The sequence below is a fragment of the Octopus sinensis genome, linkage group LG14 (assembly GCF_006345805.1).
Source record: "Octopus sinensis linkage group LG14, ASM634580v1, whole genome shotgun sequence".
Taxonomy (NCBI): domain Eukaryota; kingdom Metazoa; phylum Mollusca; class Cephalopoda; order Octopoda; family Octopodidae; genus Octopus; species Octopus sinensis.
Window position 1 is genome coordinate 41670381 of NC_043010.1, and position 27182 is coordinate 41697562.

The 27182-nt window shown below is 35.1% G+C and overlaps 1 protein-coding gene across 2 annotated transcripts; it reads right to left on the bottom strand.

The window, feature by feature from the left end:
• Positions 1 to 24753, bottom strand: LOC115219223. Of its 2 annotated transcripts, XM_029789358.2 has the most exons (7): positions 24393 to 24752; positions 18488 to 18739; positions 14257 to 14487; positions 11686 to 11748; positions 10481 to 10625; positions 2497 to 2617; positions 1 to 112 (listed from the first exon to the last, which is right to left on the bottom strand). In XM_029789358.2, the coding sequence occupies exons 1-7, from the start codon at positions 24463 to 24465 to the stop codon at positions 23 to 25; spliced, it is 975 nt and encodes a 324-aa protein (XP_029645218.1). In that variant the 5' UTR covers positions 24466 to 24752; the 3' UTR covers positions 1 to 22. The 2 variants fall into 2 exon arrangements, with proteins under 2 accessions (XP_029645218.1, XP_036364795.1); XM_036508902.1 differs by lacking the exon at positions 2497 to 2617 and having other exon boundaries at positions 39 to 112; positions 24393 to 24753.
• Between the last annotated feature and the right edge of the window lie 2429 nt (positions 24754 to 27182).

The window sequence follows — 27182 nt, forward strand, 5'->3', positions numbered from 1 at the left end:
TTGCGATGTCTATTATATTTTATTAAACATAAACAGTACTTGGAATAGGTGTCAGCTCTTTATTAAACACACTGCTATAAACTTGTCCTGTATTCAAATTAGTCAGCACAATCTGAAAATAATAATAATAATAATAATTTAACAAGTGCTTCATGATTCACTGGAAGGTCTTTCAAGGAAATTATTTACAAAGATTTTGTTTCGCATTATATTTGGAAGAGGTGAATGAGTAGCATGACAGACAAAATGCCATGCGGTATTTTATTGAGTCTCTTCACATTCTGCGTCGAAGTATCATTATGCTGAAAATAGACGCTAAATCGTCTCACCACTTTAAAAGCCACAAATTTACACACATGTTGAAATCGAGGGAACAAGCTAACGGCAATTAACAACAATATAGATAGCCCTGGATTAGCTAATTTCTGGATTTGCCCAATGGCTTTTCCTCATCAGCAGGGCATACATACAGGAAATAAATGAGATATTTATACATACCCACAGGAAAGTAATCTAGAATCGGATAAATTCTTTGGTTAAAATAATCCAATGTAGCAGTGACATGGGTATGGAATTTGGGAGTTCCAAAAGCTCAATGGTCAGTATGAAAAGTGGGAAGAAAGCTGTCACCGGAGAAACCATGAGGGAACCAAGAGATAGTAGATACAAGTATTTGGGGATTTTAGAATTCAACACTGAGCAGTTGCAGTGGTTAGATAAAGTGCGTCCATTCTCAGATGAACTGATGAAGAAATTTAAAAGTTGGATAGAAAGACGAGAAAGTTAATGATATTGTATGGAGTTTTACATCCTGAAGGAAATATAAATAGAATGTATAAGAAGAGAAAAATGGTTGTAGAGGTTTAATCATTGTTGATTATTGTATAAGGAGTTGAAGGAGAACTCTTGCAGAATATTTGGTAAACATCGGCGAAGAGTTGCTGCGATATGTAGCAGAAGATATGTGTTTAAATGAAAATGAAATGCATAACCAATGAGCGGGAGAGAAGAGACAAGATCTTCTGGAAATAAGAATGTGTGGTCAGTTTGAAAGAGATACACAGGAAATCAAGAGTAAAACTTCACGGACAAGACTTAAACAAGGTGTGAAAGCCTTATAATTGAAGCACAAGACCAAGTTCTTGTTACTAGTTCGGTAAAGTATAACATCTACAAAATTTCCAACACCCAAAAATGCAAACTATGAAAAAAGGATGTGGAAAAGTTTTGGACAAAAAGAATACTAGCGCCTCCGTGATAAAATCTGTATTTCCATTGGTTTTTATATCGTATATACCAATACGAAATAAAAAAAAATGTTATGGACATGAGGCTAGTAAAGTAATGCAAGAGGATGAGAAAGAAACGATATTCTGAGATTATAATTTTCAGACTGATAGAGTAATTGAACATAGCCGATCGGACATGATCGTATTGGACAAGAAAGACAAATACTGTCATATCATTGACATGCCAAATAACATGAATATTGCGAGGTTGAAAAAAACCCACTAAGTACTCCGAACCGAAAGTACAGATTGCAAAACTGTTTGTAATGCGAGAGGGTAATGTAAAAGTGATAACAGTTGTTATAAAGGTATTAGGGTCAACCCTATTGAAATTTCGAAACTTCTTAAAGCGGTTGGGAATTCCATGCAAGATCATACAAAAATCAGCCTTGCTAAGTACTGCGCACATTTGAAGGAATGTATTGTTGTCTTAAGTCCTTGTGACGTGACAGATTACTAAATACTCCGGTGCATTTTCCATCTACAATGCATGACAAAGTTAGTAATTTTTGGGAACAGGGTAAGTCAATTATATTGACCCCAATACTTGACTGGTGCTTATTGACCGGTCCCGAGTATTAATATTGTTCTACCTGTATTTAACAGAAATTCACTGGCGTCTTAAGTGAAATAACGCAGCAATTACCACAAAGAATATTTACTCATATTTCGATATTTTTCAATATAAATAGAAAAACAAAAATTTTTTTATCATTGTGACACATGATATAACGAAAAAGAGATCTTTTCGGTTTGAAAGACAGTTTTTAACATAATTTCTAGGTAACTAAAAATTTTTAAACTTCGTATACTGGTAGAATGTGTTTATAAAACATCTTTTTTTCTTGGCTTATTGAGAAAATTCTATAGTTTGTAAGATATTTGTTGATTTTTTCTTCAATTTCTGCAATTTCAAACAATCAATGACGGCCATTGAGGTAAAAAAACACTCTGTGCCGTATGAATATGTCCCTCGTTTAAAAAACAGATTGGGTTTATTTACATTTGTGAAAAAAAAAAGATACCCTTCCCCCACCCCTAACCCTAAGTCTAACCCTAACTAACTCTAACCCTAAAACAGATCGAAATGCAATAGATTGATATTAGGGTCATAATTATGGGTGACAATTTCATATGACACCGCTAGAAAAAACTCCCGTTCAAACCGAAAAGATCCCGAAAAAGAAATATTGTCATTCATACATACCAAGCTAACTTCTAGCCCAATGCAATTATCATTTACATCTATTTGTTGCAAACACCAAAGTAAGAAACTTTTCAATCTTCCTTGTCTTGTCAACATTTGGAAAGTGAATGTATCAACAACACTAGAAAAGAAATATAAATCTCATCATGAAATATAAAAATAGGGGTCCTGCGTTATTTGCTTGAATCATAGCTATGTGGAGAAAGTGATACAGTTTGAAATTTTCTATGTATTACGTATCATATGTGAAATAAAAGTCATCACAAATTTCTTTCTGGAATGTTATTAACAAACTTCCACCGAAGTATCTGTCGCGAATAATATTCTTCAGGTTAATATTTTACTTTTTGCGACAAATTCTACAACCCACAAACTAATTCAATTCTTGACCAAATCAAATGCGGTTAAGTTCATTTAAAAGGGCCATTTCATTTCAAGCTATTGCAAATGAAACTCACAATAAAATGTGTGCTCAAAAATGATTTAGTAATGCATAGATGCAACTTCTAAGCAGTATAGTTCTTTTATTCTTTTATTCCTTTACCTGTTTCAGTCATTTGACTACGGCCATGCTGGAGCACCGCCTTTAGTAGAGCAAATCGACTCCAGGACTAAAGCCAAGTACTTATTCTATCGGTCTTTTGCCGAATCTCTAACTTACGGGGACGTAAACACACCAGCATCGGTTGTCAAGAGATGTTGGGGTGGGTGTGGACAAACACAGATACACAAGCATACACACACACATATATATACATATGCATATATATATACATACATATGCATATATATACATATATATACATACATATGCATATATATACATATATATACATACATATGCATATATATACATATATATACATACATATGCATATATATACATATATATACATACATATGCATATATATATACATATATATTCATACATATGCATATATATATACATATATATTCATACATATGCATATATATACATACATATGCATATATATACACATACATATGCATATATATACATACATATGCATATACATATACATATATACATATGCATATATATACATATATATATATATAGATACATATGCATATATATACATACATATGCATATATATACATATATATATATATATACATATGCATATATATACATATATATACATGCATATATATACATATATATACATATATACATATGCATATATATACATATATACATATGCATATATATATATATATATATATATATATATATATTTGCTTGTTATCAGTCGTAAGACACTTGTTGTTTTCACCGTTAATGCTTCTGTATTTCATGTTTCTGTATTCCATTATTGTTTTTTGTTTTTTTATATCTGTCCCTTTTGCTGTCCTGGTGTTCGTATGCATTCGATCCTTCTTCCAGGAAATCTACGCTTCCAGCTTAGTTTTTCTTGGAGGGCTGGCCGTGATCTAGTAATCTCAAGATTAATCAGCCGAAATTACTACGATGATCCGGTTCTTGACTGAAGACTGAGGGGTTCGAATGTCCTGTCCATGTTTATTGCATCGTCTTCTATGAGTTATACGTTCTTGTCCATGTTGTATTTTTCTACATACCTTAACATATATTCCAGGCGCCCCGTACCCCCTTTATCATTAATGTGAACACATATTCTTAATAATTGGTACGACTCTCTGTTTGTCTCTCTCTCTCTCTCATTTTTACTTTCTCTCTATTCATCTTCTCTTTCCTCTGATCCTTTGGTCTAGTCTTCCACTACCCTCCTATTTCTTTGTCTCGCTCTGCACTCACAGGTCATTCTTCGACACCCATCCCTTCTCCTCTCTGATTCCTTCTTTCTCTCTCTTCTCTCTTTGTTGCGTTTTGTCCCCCTTTTCTCTCTCTCTCTTTCTTTTCTTTTCCCTCTTCTCTGTCACGTGACTGTTGGCCGAAATCTGCCTTTCAGCTCCTGACCCTCGTCGTGTTAACATCGTTGTTCTTCGTCCGCCGCTATAAAGGCTTTTTCCAATGCGCCAGAGAAAAAATTTGTTTGCTTGTTATCAGTCGTAAGACACTTGTTGTTTTCACCGTTAATGCTTCTGTATTTCATGTTTCTGTATTCCATTATTGTTTTTTGTTTTTTTATATCTGTCCCTTTTGCTGTCCTGTTGTTCGTATGCATTCGATCCTTCTTCCAGGAAATCTACGCTTCCAGCTTAGTTTTTCTTGGAGGGCTGGCCGTGATCTAGTAATCTCAAGATTAATCAGCCGAAATTACTACGATGATCCGGTTCTTGACTGAAGACTGAGGGGTTCGAATGTCCTGTCCATGTTTATTGCATCGTCTTCTATGAGTTATACGTTCTTGTCCATGTTGTATTTTTCTACATACCTTAATATATATATATATATATATACGGTTGTTTATTTGACCCCCCACGAGTGATAAACTTAATCACTGGCTTAAATTCTGCTAGCTCTCTTTCGATTATATCCTTTCTGAAAACGGCAATGGCGTCGAGGGTCCTAGAGTAGGTCTTCAAAACCACCGTCTTAATTTCAAGTTCTTTTAACTTTTTTTGGGGTGGTATAATTTCCCACTCCACCAACTTTTCATTGTTATTTTCCCATGTTTTTTTTTTTAAAAAGTCCAAAAATACAGTTCCTAAAATATAAAATAATTAAGGAAAAAGAAGGAAGAGGAAAAAAGACCAAACAAAAAGGAAGGAGAGAATTTTTTTTAATAAAAGATAGCTGAAGAAAAAGCAACAGTTCAAAACACAGCAAAGGCCCCTCGGTACTCCAGGCCAAAATTTAAACGCAATTGTAAAACAGTTAAAAAATCATTCCAATTTTCTTCTCATTGGTACTCCTTGACAAGAACAATGTTGTTGAAACACTATTTTCAAACAAAATTTTGCGGCAGGATACGCCCACCAAACCAATAGTTTTCGCAATTAAGTGAAAAAATATTAACTCAGCTACAGGTAGACTAGAATCCAGTGAGGCCTTCTTGTTAGTAAAAAATAATTGCGACAGACAACAGAGCCCCACTAGACACAAAAGATCTTACCTTACGGCTGAGTTTCAAAAATCTTCAATTGAAGACGACTTCAAAAGCACGTCTAACAGTGGCAAACATAACTCTGTCTCACCCATGCACAATGGTAAGCAAGCTACTTACCACACAGCCACTCCTGCGCCTATATTGTCTTATTTTTTTTCACTATTTTTGTTTTAATGGCTCTTTTTAAAAATCTCAAGGGGAGGAATTTAATTCTGTAAATCTAAATTTGACAGTAAACAAATAAGCAAGCAAACAAACAAACAAACAAACGAAGAATCAAATTTATGGAGCAACAAGTGGTTAAATTTGAATAAGAGAAACGTTCCAATTTATCTTGTAACTATAAAAGTACGTTCTAATCTACCTCATTTCTGCTCCACGCTAAGGCAACTAATTCAAAAGAAGCCCCCCACAAAAAAAGTAGTGAAAATAAGAGCCTATAATGGTAAACAGTGGTGGGGGTGTGGTCGTAGCTATGTGCGTTTGTTGTTTGTGATAGCTATACTTGTTTGTTGTTGGTATTTATGATAGTGTTCGTGGCGGTGACTACAATCATTCACAACCGTGACGAATGCATTAAATTGTACAGCATTTTTTCAAAACAATTTTGATTCATAAAAATAATTCATTTTTTTCTCCATTGGCACTTTATTACTTACAAAATTATCACCAGCTTCTTCATAACAATACCTTATCAAGATAATCACCACGGCAACAACACCAAACTATTACAGAACATATGCTTGTATGCTTATATATATATATATATATATATATATATATATATATATATATATATATATATATGACGGAAATAAATAAACGTGTAAAAGAATATATAGACATGTATATATATATATATATATATATATATATATATATATATATATATATATATATATATATATACCGGAGTAAACACATAAATGTGAAACAAGGTGGAAAAAAGAGTACTCAAATACCAGTGGTAGAGTAATATGCTTTATTTAAATATATATATATTATATATATATTATATATTATATATATATATATATTATATATATATATATATATATATATATATATATATATTCTTTTATGCTTTTACATGTTTGAGTCATTTGACTGCAGCCATACTGGAGCACCGACTTTAGTCGAACAAATCGCCCCCAGGACTTATTCTTTGTTACCCTAGTACATATTCTATCTCTCCCTTTTGCAGAACTGCTAAGTTACGGGGACGTAAACACACCAGCATCGGTTGTCAAGCGATGGTGGGGGAAAAGCTCCCGCCATATATATATATATATATATGAGAGACCAAAGTGTATGTACGCCACTATATATATATATATATATATATATATAATATATATATATATATATATATATATATTATACTAGTAGCATAAATAACCCGCGTTGCCCGGTATAAAGGTAATAATGAGTTTTCATTAAAAAATTTGATACAATCTGATACTCGACTGAGGAAAGAAAACTTTGGATGACCTGTTCTTGTTTTCTTTGTATCGTCTATCTGGATGAGAAATATGGAAACACCTTCTCCACCTATATCCAGAACAACTGGAAAAGATACCTCGACGACTGTTTTATCCTCTGGGATAAAAGTATAGAGAAACTTGAGGAATTTAAAATACTATTAAATGGAATAAATGATAATATACAATTCACGATGGATCATAACGAAGAAGAATTACCATTTTTAGACATCCTCATTAAGAAAACCGGCAACAAAATAGAGACAGATATCTATTATAAACCGACAGACTCCAAACAGTACCTACCCTTTGATTCATGCCACCCACGACACACTAGAATAAATGTCCCTTTTTGTTTAGCTAGAAGGATTTGCACCATAATATCAGACACAAACACCCGACACACACATCTCCAGGAACTTAGAACCACACTCACAAATAGAAACTATCCACAGCCCCTAATAGACAGTGCAATCCAACGGGCACTTAAATTAAGTATAGAAGACCTGAGACAAACAAAACCAAAAAAGAAAGAAGAATTAAAAACCCTTCCCTGCATCTCTACACACAACCCACTTAACAATGAGGCCTTCAGCACCATACTACAAAGCACAGCCCTACTAAAGGGAGACCCAAAGATGAACCGGATCCTCGAAACACACACCATCATTAAAAGTAAATGGCAACCAAAATCCTTGAAAAGGATTTTAAGCCAAGCTAAACTGCACTCAACATCAACCACAAAACCAGCAGTTAGAAAATGTGGAAGGCCCAACTGCGGAATCTGTGTCATCTTGGTAGCAGGTTCAGAATTTATACCAGAACAAGGCCATCAGTTCACCATTAGAACAAACTTCCCCTGTGCATCAGAAAACTTAATTTACGTCTTAACATGCGCAGGCTGCAATAGGCAATATATAGGCCATACGAAAAATAGCTTACGTAAAAGGATGGCGGTGCATAAATCACAAATTAGAAACCCTGAATACCGGAAAATACCGGTCAGCGGACACATAGATAGATGTGCTGCAAATGAAAATCCGAAATTTACAACTTACCCACCTTTACAAATTCAGTGACAGCGTAACCTTCACTCAACGCTAAAACAAAGAACTTTATTTCATCAAAAAATTTAGACCAAGTTTGAACACCCTGGGCTAGGAATATTAAAACAAAACATTGGTCTTCCGAAAAAGGAAAAACGAAATTCTACCACAACCACTACGACGGCTCCCACTAGCACTACTACTACAACCACCGTGGTCACTACCATTAATGCTACGATCAACAGCCCCCTACTGCTACCACTGCTGCTACGGCCACAGTGAGAGAATTAAAATAGTGGAGGTGGGGGGAATTACAATTTCTCAGATCCTTAAACAGTCACCCCCCGCTGGCAGTGGTATGTCTTAGGGAAGGAAGAATTTATAAAAAGATTTTTTTCTCTGCGAGCAGATCTGATTTTGATTCGTCAAAAAATTGATGACGTTTTACCTCCGTGGTCAAGCTTGTCGCCCTACTTGGTTGGTTTCCTTACAAGATACAGTTATGGGTCAGATCTGATTTTGATTCGTTAAAAAATTGATGACGTTTTTCTTCCGATGTCAAACTAGTCGTTCTGCTTGGTTAGCCACCTTACAGGACACAGTTATGGGTCAGATCTGATTTTGATTCGTTAAAAAATTGATGACGTTTTTCTTCTGTGGTCAAGCTTGTCGTTCTGCTTGGTTGGTTTCCTAACAGGATACAGTTATAGGTCTTTTCCTTATATTCGTTGAAGCTGGGTATACTTCTCCACTACACTCGACAAAACAGTAAGGAACGACTATGGACTTTTTCTATTATACTCTTTATAATATAATTGATAAGGTTCGCCTTTTTAAGAACATGGATTCTATTGAATGTATATAGCATGGATTCTATTGAATGTATGTAACAATTATGAACTGTTCCATTATACTGTTTATTATAAATTTTTTTGATAAGGTTCGTTATTTCAAGAACCGAAACATGTAAAATTAAAATTTATCTAATATAGTGGCGTTTTCAAACTTCTTTTTTACAAATATATACCCACTCGTATACGATCTACTCTTATTATAAATATATAAAAAAAATGTATGTATATATATATGTATGTATGTGTATATATATATATATATATATATATATATTATATATATATATTGGTAAAAACGGTAAGATAACAAAAGAAAGAAAGAGACCTCAATATTATGTAAACAGAGCAAATTTATCTGTAAAATAATATGTGACAATTATTCAATAGCCACGATAAAACTCTGAGTTTCGGATGCCGAGGTGGAAATCCACAACACCATCTCTTCGGTTATCTCATATTTTGAGGATGCAATTTCCTCGTAAGGGATTGATAATAACAATCCAAATGCCAACTGACTTTATCAATAAATGGAAAGAAAGTTCCTCAATATATATGTATAAACAGTCTAATTAATTATAAAGTTAACAAAAGAAAATGGATGACAAAAAATGTAACAGCTACTTGGTTACATTTGTCTTTATCCCATCTTCCTCCCATAAACTTTTATAAATATATTATAAATATATTTTTCAAACGCATTTGATGTTTTAGCAATATTTCAACGATCAATATTAGCTAAATTTCAACGATCAATATCTGATCACATGAACTCCGCGTCCTAGTAAGCTGTTTACATTCGAAATTTTCTAACCACAGTCACCAAATTAGTTACTTCGTAATTCAAGATCGGAAAATATACTTACTTTTCTCTGAAGATACCCGGCAATATATGGTTTATTACATCTATAATTGTTCGAATGTGGATGATTCAAACATACCGTGGGATCGAAACATGTGTAGGATGTTTTTTCGGATTAGTTTGGTTGTTTTGTTGATCCGGTTCTTTTTATCCTTATTCTTATCGGTATCACTTTTACTTTGCATTACTTTTCCGTTGTGACACAAATAAAATGAACCAAGTATCTATTATATTTTTCTTCTCCATTTTCTTATACATATATACATATATATATACATATCTATCTATCTATCTATCTATCTATCTATCTATCTATCTATCTATCTATCTATCTATCTATCTATCTATCTATCTATCTATATATATATATATACATACATACATACATACATACATACATACATATACATATATATATACACATAGAGAGAGGGGGAGAAAGGAGAGACAGAAAAAGATGCAAACTCGCACACATATATCCATACATTCATTTTACCCCTGCCTACATACATGCCAGGATTCCAAAGTTATTTGACAACTTGTAGAAGGTACGGCACAGTAGGATTGAACAAGGAGCTGCGTGGTGTGAAGCGCACTTCTTAGCCACTTCGCCATGCATGCCGATTGTGACATCGTAATTTCATAAGATATATCACCATACATACTCAGATTTTAAAAAATCTACTTACATTTGTTGTCCTCCATCGTTTGATACAACAGAATTTCTTCGTGTGTCAAATACAAAAATTGTACGAGATTGTATTTGTACAAGAATGCCATATTTCATAATAACATCAGACGTTCTGAATAACTGCAGCTTCCAGGAGGTCATTACTTTGAAATATAACAGGTAAAATAGCAAAATGAATTAACAACTAGAAATTTAAAGAACTAGACAACAAATAAGATTACTTTCAATGTGCACCACCTTCTCCTTCCCTTAGAAGATTGGAAGAAATATCTGAACCCATATTGGCTAAAATATTCAAAAGTTTAAATGAAAAAAATTCAGATGTCAATATACAACGTTATCCTTAAAGACTCCGCCGGTTACGACGACGAGGGTCTCAGCTGATACGATCAACGGAACAGCTTGCTCGTGAAATTAACGTGCAAATGGCTGAGCATTCCACAGACACGTGTACCCTTAACGTAGTTCTCGGGGATAATCAGCGTGACACAGAGAGTGACAAGGCTGACCCTTTGAAATACAAGTACAACTCATTTTTGCCAGCTGAGTGGACTGGAGCAACGTGAAATAAAGTGTCTTGCTCAAGGACACAACGCGTCGCCGGGAATCGAACTCACAACCTTACGATCATGAGCCGAATGCCCTAACCACTAAGCCACGCGCCCTCACATACAACGTTATAAGAGGAACAGGAAAGCCGAAAGAGAATGCGTGGTCTCAGACAGTTTCCAGACCATATTTGTCGGAATTGCATAGGATTCATAAGGACCAATAAAAATTTATGTATGAGGATAAGCAAACTAAAACTGAGAGCTGTAAGCTGTTTTACAGGCTTTGGGAACAACAGAGTTCTTTTGGAAGTACCAAAAGATTTCTCGACCTTTTTACACAAGTTGGTCTATACAAGTCAAATGTGGCAATGAATTATAAGAATCTAGTGCCACAAGAAAGGAATATACTGAAATTAATCTGTTGTATGTTCAACAATAATTTTCGGAAAATTCTTGAGCATTGCGAACCTATATTGAAAGATAGCTGCGATAAGCGTTACTTACAAAAGACTTCTAAACATTGTATGCTATAGAACAGTTGTTGAAGTATCAAGGCGCAGGGGGGAAACAGCTGTATTACGAACTCGACCGACCTATGTGCAAAAAAAAATAAACGATGATATTTTGATAATCATAATAATGTAATATAAACCTTCTCCATTCTGTAAGGAAGACTGTGTTGTAGGTAGTATTGGATTTCCTGTTGACTGCTTTCCTGCAAATATAAAATAATTTTAATTTCAGATTTCATTTCCAACGGACAAAATAGGATTCAGTAGGTATTATTTTTAAAGTCTGGTCTCTTAGGCTGAACTGCTATGTTACGGTGATGTAAACAATCCAATATCGTTTGTCAAGCTGTACAAACATAAACAAGAAACGTACACGCGTACCTCCACAGACACACGTACAGGCACACACATATGATTAGTTCATATTAGTCCGCAAGGAACATAATGGCTATTATAGTAGAAGGCACTCAGGTGTAAAAGTACACGAGTTAGGTTTCTGTCTGTACTTCTTGCAGAAGTTACATGATTTTATTGAAATATTCATGCATAAATTTATGTGCTTTTATATATCCTGAAAATATTTTCGATGCCTCAGTTTTTTAGGATTCAAGAGGCATTGTGTTTATCAACTATCTTCAGAAGAGCCACACCATCAATGGAGTGTATCTATGCCAACTTGTAGAGGCAGTTACAAAAAGCTATCAAGACCAAACGACCTGGAAAACTGACGAAAAGGATCTTGTTTCATCAGGATAATACTGAAGCACACAAGTCCTGGCTTCCAGTGGTTGCTGCCCGTGTCTATGTCTTTGAACTAATTGATCGGCCTCCATTTTCTACTGATTTATTTCCCATCTGACTATCATCTGTACCCAACAGGAAAAAATAGTTGGCTAGGAACCAGTATAGTAGTGATGGTGACGTCATATCTGGTGATGGTGACGTCATATCTGCAGATGATGACTTTTTGGACCAACTGGATGAAAGCTTCTTCACCATTAGAATCCAAGAACGGCAACACCAGTAGGAGAAGTGCGGGGACTGCAAGAAGGACAATGTGCAAAAATAAATCTCGTTTGGTCACATTCCATGAGAGTATCTTGGTAATCCTATGAACTTTTCAGTTGACTCCCGTAAAATAAAACGAACTTCATTGTAATTCAATGATGTTACAGCCTTAAAATTTATATAAAACAAATAGTCCCATTATTTGACAAGAATTATTGAAATGGCGAATTTTTAGCATATTGAATTTACGAAACTCTATTACAAAGCGTCAAAGTCTGAAGATTACTAATGATTAAATAGGAAAATAGTTTTAACAAAAGGCAAATATCGCTTAAAACTGAATACATATATACCTGCATGCATACATACATACATACATACATACATACATACATACATACATACATACATACATACATACATACATACATATATACACATATACGCACTCATATACATACATACATACATACATACATACATACATACATACATACATACATACATACATACATCGTAAAGTCAATACCACCATGACTGATATCCAATCTACAGTGGAGAAGGCTAGCCACTGGATTTGGTTAAAAAGAGACGATGAGCGATGGCTAGAAGTATATTGAGTTCTTCATAACCAGCTGATCTAGCAAGCGGGGCCTCATATCAGTGAGGGGGGCCGGTGCGCATTGATGCCGTCGAGAGGTAGGCCCCGAAACGGCGCGCATTCTCTCCTGATGACCCCATACACTTGTTAGCTTCCGGTATACGGAGCTTTTAACTGGTAGCACTTGCATGTGCAAGTTGTTTGCAAGACATCATACATACACACATATAAATACATATATATATATGTACGTACATATATGTATGTATATGTATGTATTTATGTCAAGTGGCTCTTGAGCACTACTGGTACCATGTAATTCAGTACAATCTGTTACATGGTCGGGTCGTCGGCGACCAAACTAGCAACACTACCAAGCATGCTTGGTGAGGAAGGTGATTGTTGGACACCCAGCGGGACAATAAATAACACCCGTCAAAAGCTAGAAGAACTACAGTGTAATCAACGGCCATTTAACAACATGTGTTTGTGGACATGTGTGTGGAGTGTTTGTTTGTGTGTGTGTGTGTGTGTGTATGTGTGTGTATTGTATATATTGTATTTCAAACTGTATGTGTGTATATTGTATATATTGTGCTTTAAATTGTATTTATTATATCTCAATTCTTATTCTTATTTTTGCTCAATTGTATCTTAATTTTTAATTTTGTTTTATTTTACCCCCTTTTTTGTATGATAAATAGTAAGGGGTGGATAGAGCTCCTTTGTTTACCCAAGCCTCGGTGAAAGCAGTCTATCCAGGAGAAGGTAACTATGAATTTAAATACTTCACTTCTGTCTTGCAGTTAGCCTTTGACTGGGCAAAAAGCGGGAGAAAGGCACTGATATGAAACCTGCGACGGCAAATGCACCCAATAATGCACTGTATGTAATATATATATATATATATATATATATATATGTGTGTGTGTGTGTGTGTGTGTGTGTATTTGTATACAGAAAGAGAGAGAAGTGAGAGAAAGCGCGCGCACGAGAGAGAGAGAGAGAGAGAGAGAGAGAGAGAGAGAGAGAGAGAGAGAGAGAGAGAGAAATAGATATAAATAAATATTTAGCTATAAATACAAGGATATATAAAATATACCTTTAAGTTGATAACTGCTCCATCTTGAGTTTTTGGCTTCAAGATTTAATTGAGAAAACGTCAGATTACTCAAGAGACACAATCCATCTGTTTGGCAAAAGGTAAATGATGAACACAGTGCTTGTTTCAGACAAAATAATTTGCATTCCTGTAGAGTGGAGTAGAATCTCTGGGTCGAGTATTTTTCGGCAAATGAAGCGCCCAAAATAGACATAATTTTTTCTTTGTTGTCTAGGTTATAAAAGAAATGTTTATTTAAAAAAAAATGTTTTCATAAAATATAACTTTAATTTCTATACGTTTTTCAAAGCAATAGTTTATAAGCTAATAACAAGTCAAGCTGGAAATAGATAAAACAATTTCATTTAATTAAGTCGATGTAATTTAATAAGCAAAGAGGCTGGTCCATTCTTTCATAATTTAGTCTGAACAGAATGCTGTTGCTGTGAGTGATACTCACAGGTTAGCCTCAATCGAGCAAATCTATGACTAAAGTTATTCCAGCCATAAATCACCCAAATTTTAGAGGTTTCTCAGAAGGAAAGGTGTTAAGGGATATTGTGGCTGTTAGTTTTAGAAAATCAACTTGTCGGCTCATGAGTTTGGGAACAGTGCTTTTCCTATTCTTCTAGACCAGTGCTTTTCAAACTTTTTGCTGGAGCAGAACCCCAAGAAAACATTCCACTGGTTCGAGGAACCCCTGTGCAATAATTTAATAGTCTTATGCACACATATCTGCACAGGAGACTTTAAAATTACTGCCGATTTTAGCAGTTTTGTAACTTCTTGCGGAACCCCTGGACTGTACTGGCGGAACCCTGGTTGAAAACCACTGCTCTAGACTAAGTAACTTGAACGCATGGAAATCGACATCTTGTTCAGTACTTAGAATAGTTGTTGAATTTGTTCTGGAATACAATTTTCTGTTATCTTTACCTTTTTGTTGTCATAGTATTACATACAATACAATAAAGTGTCGAAAATGTCCACTGTCCAACTTCGACCTGCTCACTAACAACATACCGCTGCATCCAATGAATGTTTGTCTTAAGTTTTAGCGAAGCAATATCACTGCACTACATTTGACATCAATTATTGTATTCACCATACACTCCTTTCAAGCGTACAGAAATTAACTTTACTTTGACATCAATTCTTTAAGGTGAATCAGCAAAAAAAACTGCATTTAAGCATGCACACCTCCGCACGTATGTATACATGCACATGCATATCTGTATGTATGTATGTATATATATATATATATATGAATTTTTTGTGTAATCAGATAAAAAAAACAAGGCTGTATAGATATTAGAGCATTTATAGATAGAAGGTCTTACAGCTGTTTCTAGAATATTAATTAATAGTAATTAATATCCCTTCATCGGAGACGGTGTGAGAGGAAAAATTAAGTCATAGTTAGTTTCGATGTGATATAAATAGAGAGTGAGGTGGAGGACAGAAAATAGATGTAAGATATGTATGGGTATTGAGTTCATAAATCTGTTTTATAGGCATAATGGTATATATGTGTATTATTAAAGGCGGCGAGCTGGCAGAAACGTTAGCACGCCGGGCGAAATGCTTAGCGGTATTTCGTCTGCGTTACGTTGTGAGTTCAAATTCCGCCGAGGTCGACTTTGCCTTTCATCCTTTCGGGGTCGATAAATTAAGTACCAGTTACGCACTGGGGTCGATGTAATCGACTTAATACCTATGTCTGTCCTTGTTTGTCCCCTCTGTGTTTAGCCCCTTGTGGGTAATAAAGAAATAGATATATATGTGTATTATTCCAAAGTCCGTTGAGTAAAATCCAAAAGTCCCACAGAGTTTAATATGAGTCCATCCAATGTAAAGTTAATAAGCAATGTAAGCTTCTCTTAAAGTTGGTCCTTCCCAGTAGGGAATTTATATAGAATGTAGCATACCTTTATTTTCGAGGCGGTGGGAGAGAGACGGGAGGAGGAGATGAGGTCATGGATAGTGGAGGACAGTCTGTTGATAGTAGGCGTGGGTTGGTGGGAAGAGGGCAATAGAAGGAGGTGTCTTGAAGTTGGCGGAGAGCTTCAGCTTTGAAGAGGCCTGCACGCCACACCACCACGGCTCTACCCTTGTCAGCCGGTTTTATGATGATGTCTTTGCGGTGTTGGAGACATCGGTGGGCTGGGAGTTTGGCCGAGGAGATTTTAAAATGTCAGGGACACCAACGAAAGTTAAACCGGTCCACAACACGTTGGCAGATGCTTGCAAAAGGATTGACTGCTTGGAACTGGCCTGGTGCTGGTGTCCGGTGGGATGGTCGCCGGCCCAGGTCGGTGAAGCAGTCCTCTTCTTTAGATGCAGGTGGAGTGTTGTTGAATAGTGCATATAGTCTGACGCGATGCACAAAGCTATGAATATCAGCACGGGTCTGAAATTCGTTACTAGATAGAGTGAAGAAGGTGAAGCACAGACCCTTACTAAGAAGAGAGCGCACCGCCTCAGAGAGGAGAAGAACAATAGACTGAAGTGGGTAGGATGGATGAATTAGATGTGGGAAGGGTGGTAGGGGTAGTGGAAGGCTGGGAGGCAGTGGAAGGCTGGGAGAAGCGAGAGGAAGAGTAACTGCATGGGAGGGTTGGATTAACGGAAGGGTTGGGGCGACGATGAGGGGGAGTGTATCAGGAACGAAGGGGTAGAGGAGGGGGTGTATGTAGTGGCATGGGGTGTGTCAGAATGAAGGAGTGAGTAGAGTTTATGTTGTTTAGTACGAGGGAGTTACTCATGGAAAAGATGATTTAAATTGATTATAAAGCTTAGAGTGGAATGTGCAAAGGAAGGTGAAAGACAGGAGAAAAAGGTGGAATAAGCGAGAGGGAGAAGGCGGTCGAGGGTGTGTATTTTGGAGAGATTAGAACGCATGGTGGCAACGCATAAGCAACGCCTGAGAAAGGAAACGCGTTTAGAGAATCGTCTTTTTTTGAAAATCAGTAGGGAAAGATTAATAGAGGGTTGAAAGTTGCGGAAAGAAAGCGTGAAAAGGTGTCTCTTTAGGCGGTAGTGAAAATGGAAGAGGAGAGATTTGCAATCGGGCTGTCTGGAAAAAAGGAGAAAAAAGAAAAAGAAAAAGAAGTAAAGGAGAGAGAAAGGCAAAGTAATGATATACGGAGTATAAAAGTTCAAAAAATTCAAAAGTCGTGAAGAGCAGAAAAAAGGAAGAAAGAAGAGAAAGGAGAAGAAAAGAAGAAAAAACGAAAAGAAGAAGAAAAGGAGAGAGAAAGGCAAAGTAACAAAGTTCAAAGAAGTTCAGGCGTCGTGGTATGTTGGAGCGATTTTTCATCAACGTGAAATTCGTAAGTATATCCAGTGGTAAATCGGGTGGAGTGTTGGTAAGTAGATGAGAGGTGCAAAATGTTCAGGCAGTAGTTGAGATATGTAGGTCCAAAGAGAAGGAGGTTAAAGCAGGATAAAACTGGGGTGTCGACTGTGAGCGTATAATATATAGTTAAAATTTACAGAAAAACAAAAGACGAAGACAGGTGTATAAACAACAACCAGGTGCATTAGTTTGACGCTCGGGAAAGTGAGAAAGTCTTTTACGATTCGAGCCAACGCTTTTCAACAGAAAGGAACACGAGGAAATAAACAGAGAGAGAATAAAAATAAAGAAAAACATGTGGATTTAGCGATCAAGCATGGCGACTGATTTGGAAAAAAGTTTGAGAGGGGAGGTACAAAGAAGGGGAGATAATAAAGTATTGGTGATCCCAAAACGAAGTTGAGCGTGCGTGTGTATGTATGTGAGAGTGTGTGTCGAATTTAATAATTAGATAACTTAATAGGTCTAATAAAATTTGTCTCAATTTAATACATGAATATAAATACAGAAAGGTTTTCAATAGACATACAATTAAGATTGCTTTATAGTTTCATCCTTAATAGGAATTACATTACATAACTATTGTACAACTATTGTACAGCATGCTCACTGAATGGATCATTATTTATCTAGCGGTATTTCATCTACCTTTATGTTCTGTGTTCAAATTTCTCCGGGGTCGACTTTGCCTTTCATCCTTTCTGGGTCGATAAATTAAGAACCTGTTGCGTACTGGGGTCGAACTAATTGACTAATTTCAGGCCTTGCGCCTAGAGTAGAAAAGACTATTCATCTAATGGTACAGACAAATACATACATAGGCAGATAGACAGCTCCGTAAAGTCAAGGAGGGATTGGATTAAGCTTACTTACATTTAATAAGTTGGTAATAGTTATAACCATTTACTGGTACCAAAGATTCAGTTGCGGCACTTGTTGGATATATCATACATTGATTCAATTCTTCGTTGAAAACAAATGAGTGACATGTCGACCAACTCAGACACCAGTTTGCACAAGCGCTACTATAAGTACCAGTGATATTAATTTCAGTGATTGTTTGAGATTCACTGCTAGATAACTTTGCAGATTGTACTTCAATAAACCATTGTCCAAGTTGATAACCTGCAAAAAAATAGTTATATTAAAGATCAGAAGAAATAGCTTTTTTTCCTCTTTTTAGTTGAATATAAAGGTACTCAAAAACTTAGTAACTGGTGAGAAAAGTAATTTAGCTGTCATTGAAGGCTAACGGATAAAAGTCTTCTAAAACACTTTAAGATAATTCTTTTCGTGGGAGAGTTCAACATTAGTCTTCTAAATCATAACATTAATAAAAACAACTGCATTCAGAAACCTTGTACAGCTAAATTTATTCCTTCCGCATGTACTGCAGCATATTATTAGCATAAAGCAATTGTTGATATTGAATTATATTAGTGCAAGCATCAATAGATGGATTCCAAATAACCTTAAGCTATAGGAAATTGTAAAGTATTTAAAATATACACAGCACTAAATTTACTTAATAGCATTTATTAAAATTACTACATAGTAAGTATTAGGGGTACGGAAAAGTAATGTCACATTTCATGAAATGTGTTCAAAACAGCATAAAACAAAATAAATATATTTATTCATTCAAGTATAATCGCCATAGTTTGCAGTAACATTACGCCACCCCGGAACCAGTTTTCTGATAAGTTGGGAAAAAAATCAGGTTCTTTAGAAGAGAAAAATATTTGAAGTATTGTTTCGGCATCATGCATGCTTCTGAAAGCTTTTTCACTGTTAAAGTACCCTTGTGACCTGAATATCTTATCGTGCTTGGTCTGCTGAGCAGGAAGGGAGAGTTAGTTTCACAGTCTATTGAATTTATATTTTCTTGGATTATCTTTGCTGAAGGGGTTTTGCATTATCATATTGCTGGATGACTCCCTTTCTGTTATCTGAAGCTGGTTGATTTTTGAGCAAAACTTGTTAACAATTCAATTCCGCTTTTTAGCTTTTTAGCTTTTGTTCCAATAATTCTAAGTGAACAACATTTATTGCATACCACTAAACGCACAGCAAAATCTTCTTTGAGCATTGGAACTGGAATTTGTATTTTGGTTTATTCTATCCATTTCCCATTGCTTGTTGCAATTCGATTAAGAAAAAAATGTTTGTTCATTCTTGACAAGCAATTTGTTGCAAATTGTTGAACACACTGCTTTATTCTCCGTTGACAGCTCATAAAGCTTCTACTTTCCTTTTCTATACACTTTCTCAATCTGCTTAACATGATGTTGCAAGGTTTATTACGCTTCCAGTATAAGCCCCCGATACTTTGACGCGGATCTTCTTCAATTACTATTTTCACCGTGTCGTTATTGAGAACAGTTGGTCTTCCTGATCGAATCGGCCCATCCAAAAGGTCGAAATAACTGTTTTTGAATTTATTAAACCACTATTGACATTTCTGAACACCATTAGGATATACTGTATGTATGTTTTTCCTTGAACGTGTTGCATTGTTGCCCTTAAAAAATTCATGAAGCATGCAATTCCGAATATTTAGCTTGCTAAATTAATTGTCTTCTATGGGCAATAAGATCCAGATTAATGTTTGACCATTAACTCTATGCTGATTGGTTAATTGATTACAAGGACATCTTTTGTCGGCTTGCAAACTATTTGTGGTGTGATGTCAAACTATTTGCTTGCAGACACAGCATTACTTTTCGATACTCTTAATAGTAACTTTACTCTAAGTCAACGAAAACTAAGAACAGTAAATAACAGTTTGTATAACATGGATAAGAGAATAGAACTGCAGTTCAAAAATTATCAAATTAAAAGAAAAATAATGTTCAAATTTTAAAGCAATGGCCGCACTTAAGTACTACAACATAACTACTGACTCTCTCAATTCACCTTTGTTTAAACACTGATGTCTTATTTAGGCAAAATATGAACTTTGAGCGAAGTAAACTCAAATTTAAAACATACATCATAATGATAATTATTTCGCTAACCCCAAAGGAAAATTTGATTTCAGAACCCAGAGATAAGACTATAAAACGAACCTATACTAACACTATAAACTCACGTCCAACTAATTGTTCTATTGTTATTATTTAATAATTTAAAAGAATAGAAGTTTAAAGGCACAGTTTCAAGATTATAAACAACGTGGAGTGAACTTATTTTTACAGTATCAATGTTGCGCTTTCAAGATAAATACAGGGGTTGGACAAAATAGAAACACCTTAAAATTTCAAACAAATTTATTTTAATATGGGATAGGACCACATTTGGTAGTAATTACAGCTTGAATTCTGCGACGTATGGACTCATACAAAGTTTGAATTGGTTCCAAAGGAATTTTTGTCCATTCTTCAGCTAAAACAGTCTCCAGTTCTTGTAGTGGTGGTGGTGGAGGATATCGAATCCTTACTTGTTTTTCTAAAATGCACCATAAATGTTCAATAACATTGAGATCTGGGGACTGGGGTGGCCAGTTAAGATGTTCAACTTCACTAGAATGTTCCTTGTGCCATTCAGTAACAACTTTAGCTGTGTGAATTGGTGCATTATCATCTTGAAAGATTGCGTTTCCCTCCGGAAACAGTTCCGCAACTATAGGATGAATTTGATCAGATAAAATGCTTAGCCTTGACTATTAATTCTGCCATGAAGGGGAACCACTGGGCTAGCGGATTTCCAAGACATAGCCACCCCCAGATCATCACAGCTCCTCCTCCATGTTTAACAGTTGGAAGAAGGTAGTCTGGGTCAAATGCTTCTTTTGGCTGTCAACACACGTGGTCGGGAATAAGTTAAAGGATGACTCGTCCGAGAAAATAATATTCTTCCACTGCTCTAGGGGCCAATTCTGTAGGTTTTTACTCCACTCTAAACGCTTTGCAACGTTTGTTTTTGAAAGCAGTGGTCTTCTGATTGTAGCCCTCCCGTGAAATCCGGCTTTGTGTAACTCCTGGCAAACAGTTTTTGTAGAAACTGGATAATATTGGGTTCTGTACTTTTGTGATCCTCTCTAACAATTCGCATAAGAGTCCGACGGTCCCTATCTGAAAGTTTTGGTTTTCTTCCGGAGTTTTGTTTCGAAGAGGAGGTTTTTTCCCTCTTTCTCAAATGCTGTCATTACTTTCGAGACAGTACTTCATGATACACCAAACATTTTCGTTACGCTAGCGCCTGCCATACGAGCACTAACAATTTGATCTCTTTGAAAGTTCGATAGATCTGTCATTTTAATGAATTTTAATTACCTTTTTCTTGTGATATCTGAAAAGAAACAGCAATTTTAGCAAAACATATTGAGCAACACTAATAATAAATCAAAATGCATAAAAATAAACTGGTACCTATCTTATCGACCCCGAAAAGATGACAGGCAAAATCGACCTCGGCAGTATTTAAAGACGGAATTTAAAACTCAGAATGTAGAGAGGGACGAAATACCGCTAAACATTTTGCCCGGTCCTCATTTGAAAATATTAACAGAACAATTCAACCACTAACTTCCTTGCCCAAAATGTTTTAAACTAACTAAAATAGAAGACTTCTAGAAAATTACTTTACAGAAACATTTTTGTTATGTTATATTGGGAAATGTTTCAAAAATAGAACCTAAGCTTTAGAAAACAAAGATTCGTCTTCACAAAAGACGAATCTCTAAATTATGTTTTATTTCATGCCTTAGCTGCCTTAGTTTAGAACTGATATCAAAAGCGAGCAAAGTACAGTTGCTGTTGTCTATCTGATCTGCAACTTAACTTAATTATTCTTATTTATGAAACTGGTTGCATTACGTTGCAGAAGCTCACAGTAACATTTTGATTTCAAATTTTACTACTGGTATTTAAGGCACTATTTTGTGTAATGATTTTAAAGGGTTTCGTTATCATTTTTATCTGATGCAATGAACTACCAAATATTTAAAACCCGTTCTTAAGAAACACGTGAAATATCTCACTATGAACATAGAAACACTTTTCTAAAGTAACCTTTACTGTATTTGTAAAAAAACATTCACCTCAAGCCTCTGTAGTAGTTATAAACCGGACTATTTAATATTGGCTTATCAACAATTAATTGATAAGGCACGTATAATGTAAACATTAACATACTAAAACAAATAATAAATCAACAATAGTCTTATCGATCTATATGGGATTTTATGTCCATTTTTTGTTGTTGTTTTGCAGATAATGGTTCATTGGCATGAGGAAAGCAGAAAGTAATTGTAAGAGAACACGTGTGATTGCGTTTTCTTCAGTGTTTTAAAACGTCCACTCTAACAATGACAAAATATGTTATTAATTGCTTAAAAATGAAAAAAATCTGGTTAATTCTTGGCTAACTTATGATATGAATGAAATGAAAAGGCTAACGTTTTTTTCTACCTTAAGTACAATTGAGTAATTTATTATTTAAGATGCATTTTTTAAATGGTACCCACGAACTGGCTTTCCCCGTTGTTTTTCAATTCCAGTTCACAGTTGGTCAATGTTAAAATGTACAACATTATATGATGCCATTAATATTTTTACTTTTTATTGGCATAGTGTACTTTGGATAATACTAAAGACAGTAAGGTGTAATCTGGAAGAGAGCTTTGGTTCTTATAGCCGATTATGTTGCGGCTCCAACGATGATTTGTCTGAAAGAAGATGCGTAACCAGACCAGGATATCGCCTCTTAAATAGAACTGAAATTGAGTTGTGTACTTAACATTACACAACTTTCTAAAGTGATTTCTACTTGAACTAATTTGTAACGAAATAAATACGAAAAGACACCTATAAGACATGGAAAATACATGACGACACTCCTTTCACCTAAACCCCAGAAAAATTAAGAAATATCACAGTTCAAATTCTGTTATATTAATAACACAATTTTGTTAGGTAACCGTGTGTTGGCGATTGTTAGTGTTCAGACTCATAATTCCTATTGAGTAGGCCGACAATTAAAGGTATTTCAGGTGTGGCTACCTCGTCTTTTTAAGGGCATCCGTTATTACATTATCCAATATATTTCGTAGGATACGATATAAAGGACATTTGGCCTGGTCCATAATCGTTATATTGAAGTGAAATGCTAGTTCGTAGACATTATTAAAAAAAAATACTTTTATTGAATACTTTATTGAGTAAACCTTAGAATAAAACGCATTAGAACAGTTCAATCAGCTTTTAGGCGTGTATTTTATATTGAACTCTAAACTCTGCTATTATCTATTGTTGCACGACGCATGACGAGTAGACAGAGTAAATACATAATAATGAATAAAATCTCGAAATGTTATAGAAAACAAAGTATTATTTAAAGATAAATGGTACTTGTATCCAATAATCAACTGAAATAGTTAAAATATTTAAGCGCATTTACTAATTTTCTTTAAACTCAGTCGTTTAGAAAATACTTACATAGAATACAATTTAAGTAAAGTGATAAGACGAATTTACTGTGCAAAAACATATATTTCAAGGCATAGCAAATGTCATCAGTGCTCATAAAAACTACATTGCTTTAAGGAAAATGCTCCAAGCTACAGTAGATTTTCAAATGATTTAATAATCATGAGTGTAGAAATTTTGTCTGCAATTATACTTGAAAATACTCGATACTCCGTAGTCATAAAAAAATAAATAAAACTAAAATCTAAAATTTCTAGACCAATACAGTACTTTGATATAAGTTTCATGAATAAAAGACGATTTATTGTATCATGTTAAATTGATGGAAAATATTGAGTTCATATACATACCTTGAATGATTTCTAAAATTTCCGCTATGCCTATTAAAATCAAGAGCAGGTTATTGCTGAAAAAGTATGCCATTGTTTGGAAGTTAACATTCACCGTCTTTGCTTTGTTAATATTGACTAGTATTCTCCTTATAGAAGTTTGTACTACTGAATATTATGGGAATATTGATACTGTATACAGCTTGCTTTTATTTTCCAACGTGTGTTTATTTACCAGACTAGGTTAATTGCGAATTTAATAAACCTCACATATTCTTTTTGATGAATGGCATGAAGCCCTCGCAGGAATCGGGTTTTGCCTAGGCAACAGCACATATCGTAAAACACTCAAATATTGAACAAGAATTTGAAATAAAGTTTCTTCTTGTTCCATATATATATATATGTATATATATTTATGTATATATATATGTATATATATATATATGGAACAATACGAACTAATATTTACCCTTCTTAGCCATATTATTCTATATATGTAGCAATGCAAATACACTGAATATGCTGGTATGTACGTGTGATTGTGTTTTAGTAGAGCTGTTTGAACAAGGTTGTGTACATTTGTTCTTTTGTAATAAATAGTCCAGTATGAATTTGTTTAAACAAAGATTCTTAAGACATTTTATGGACTTCGCTATGTATTTTGTTGGTTGACTATGTTTTAGAGAGTACTTTCATCCAGTCAAATACGTAAAGCATTTCTGACACTAATACTTAGAAATTGGATTCTGTTTATTTTAGGATTTGAAAATTAAAACCGTTCTACTTCTCTTTAGTAGATTCTCTCAGATGCTTTCGTTTTTACTTTATATATCTTCTATTTCTTTAATACTCGCTATGTCTAATGCAGAGTAAAGTGCTGGACAAAGTAAATTTCAGTAACTAATTTCCTGTTGAGCTACAGCCTTCACTCCTTTGTAACAATAAACTGAATAGCAGAGATGAACTGCAACTGATTCAAAATTATACACCTATCCAAAGAAAATTCCTGGTCTAGTGTGAGAAATAGATATACACTCTGTTCTGACGTTTAAAGTCAGAGAGTTGAAAAGAACAATTTTGTAGCGGACTAAATGCCACATATTTTAAATACTGAGTTCAAATCCTGCCTCAGTTGATTATATCTTTCATTAATTTGCCAGCAGCACTATACTATGGACATCAACGTATTCTATAGACAGTTAGAAAGTGCTCAGCGTTTGAGAACAAATGATACTTGTTCTTATTTCGGAGATGGGATAGGTCTAGCTTATATGTTTTAATGAACCTCAGGAGAAGAGCGGAAGAAAGTTAGGAAGAGTCGAGGAGATAGGAATGTGAACAAAATACTATAGAATTTCTCCAAGGGTAATGTTCATTTCCTTAGTGCAGAGTCGAACAACCAAAGGCTTAAAGGTGATGATCTCCATAAGTTTTCCTGATATTTTGTCATGTTTCTGTTAATTCTTGAGAGAGTGAAAGAGAGAGAGAGAGAGAGAGAGTGGGGGAGAGAGGGGGAGAGAAAGAAAGAGAGAGACAGTAAGAAAAGAGAAAAATCTGATACTTCTCAACACTAAAACACAATTAAGTATTTCTATTGGGAAAACCAATCATAGCTTTGTTATTCTGGATAAACTCGATGGTCTTGTGGAAAGTGTCTAACCAGATTCAGGTGGCCCGAGTTAAAAAGATCTGCCATTATTGATTTTTCATTCGGTAAAGAGACTACAAATAAATTGCAGACAATCAGGAACTATCTCTGATTCTAATCGAGATCTAGCGTAGTGGGTCAGCTGTAGGTACTATGTATTTTTTCGGGTGGTGGGTCAAACTGAAGACGACTTAATGGAAATTATATTTGACGACACCATTTTAGGGATATTTGCTTATGCAGTTGTGTTAAGAAAAACTGAATTCACAACCCATTGTTATTTAGAAGTTTTTCTTCTTACTAGATCAAGTGGAAAGCTTTTCAACCTCTCCAAATATCAAAATTCAGTAATGACATTCAAGGTAGGTCTTTACTGAAAATGCTAGTCAAATATACCAGAGCTCTCTACCTTTCCCAGCGTCTTAAGCCAGGTGTGCAAAGATTTCGATCTGAGCATCAGCCTTGGAAATATGCAGGTGAATCTAAATAAAGACGAAACTTCCTTAGAACCCTTTATCCCAATCCGGATCGTTGCTACCCCTGAAAACTTGTTTGTCAACACGCGCAAAGAAACATAGCCTTCTTCTTCTTCTTCTTCTTCTTCTTCTTCTTCTTCTTCTTCTTCTTCTTTTTCTTTTCTTCTTCTTCTTCTTCTTCTTCTTCTTCTTCTTCTTCTTCTTCTTCTTCTTCTTCTTCTTCCCTTCCTCCTCTAAGATTGATGTTGCAATACCAGGCTATTCGAAGATGAAATGTAAGGAAACAGAAAAGAGTGAGAAATACCAGCCACTGCGGGACGAGATAGGAAAGTTATGGGGCATAAGGAAAGTAATAGTGATACCGGTGGTAAGTGGAGCATTAGGAGCAGTTTCCAAGAGCTTTGAAAAGCATATTAAGAATATTGGAGCTGCTGTCAGACTCGAGATGATCTAGGAGACAGCATTGTTGGGTACGGCTCGCATTCTAGGAAGAGTATTGTCTCTGAGTCACAAGAGAAGGCACTACTTGAAACCTTTGATGGTTTGTTATTGCCTGCTTTCAAGTAAAGAACAATCGCAAATAGAACAGCGAGAATCAAAACAACAACAACAACAACCACAACAGCAATAATAATATTTTAAAAGGTTTGACGTAATTCTTCACAATGGTAAACAGACAAGACG

What these genes read in the sequence shown, in the direction of transcription:
- LOC115219223 (XM_029789358.2), bottom strand. Translation starts at nt 24,465, where the DNA reads ATGGCATACTTTTTCAGCAATAACCTGCTCTTGATTTTAATAGGCATA. An exon ending in CTATTACCAACTTATTAAAT is followed by an intron (nt 14,488 to 18,487) that starts GTAAGTAAGCTT and finishes TTTATAACCTAG; the next exon opens with ACAACAAAGAAAAAATTATG. An exon ending in GAGCAGTTATCAACTTAAAG is followed by an intron (nt 11,749 to 14,256) that starts GTATATTTTATA and finishes TTATATTTGCAG; the next exon opens with GAAAGCAGTCAACAGGAAAT.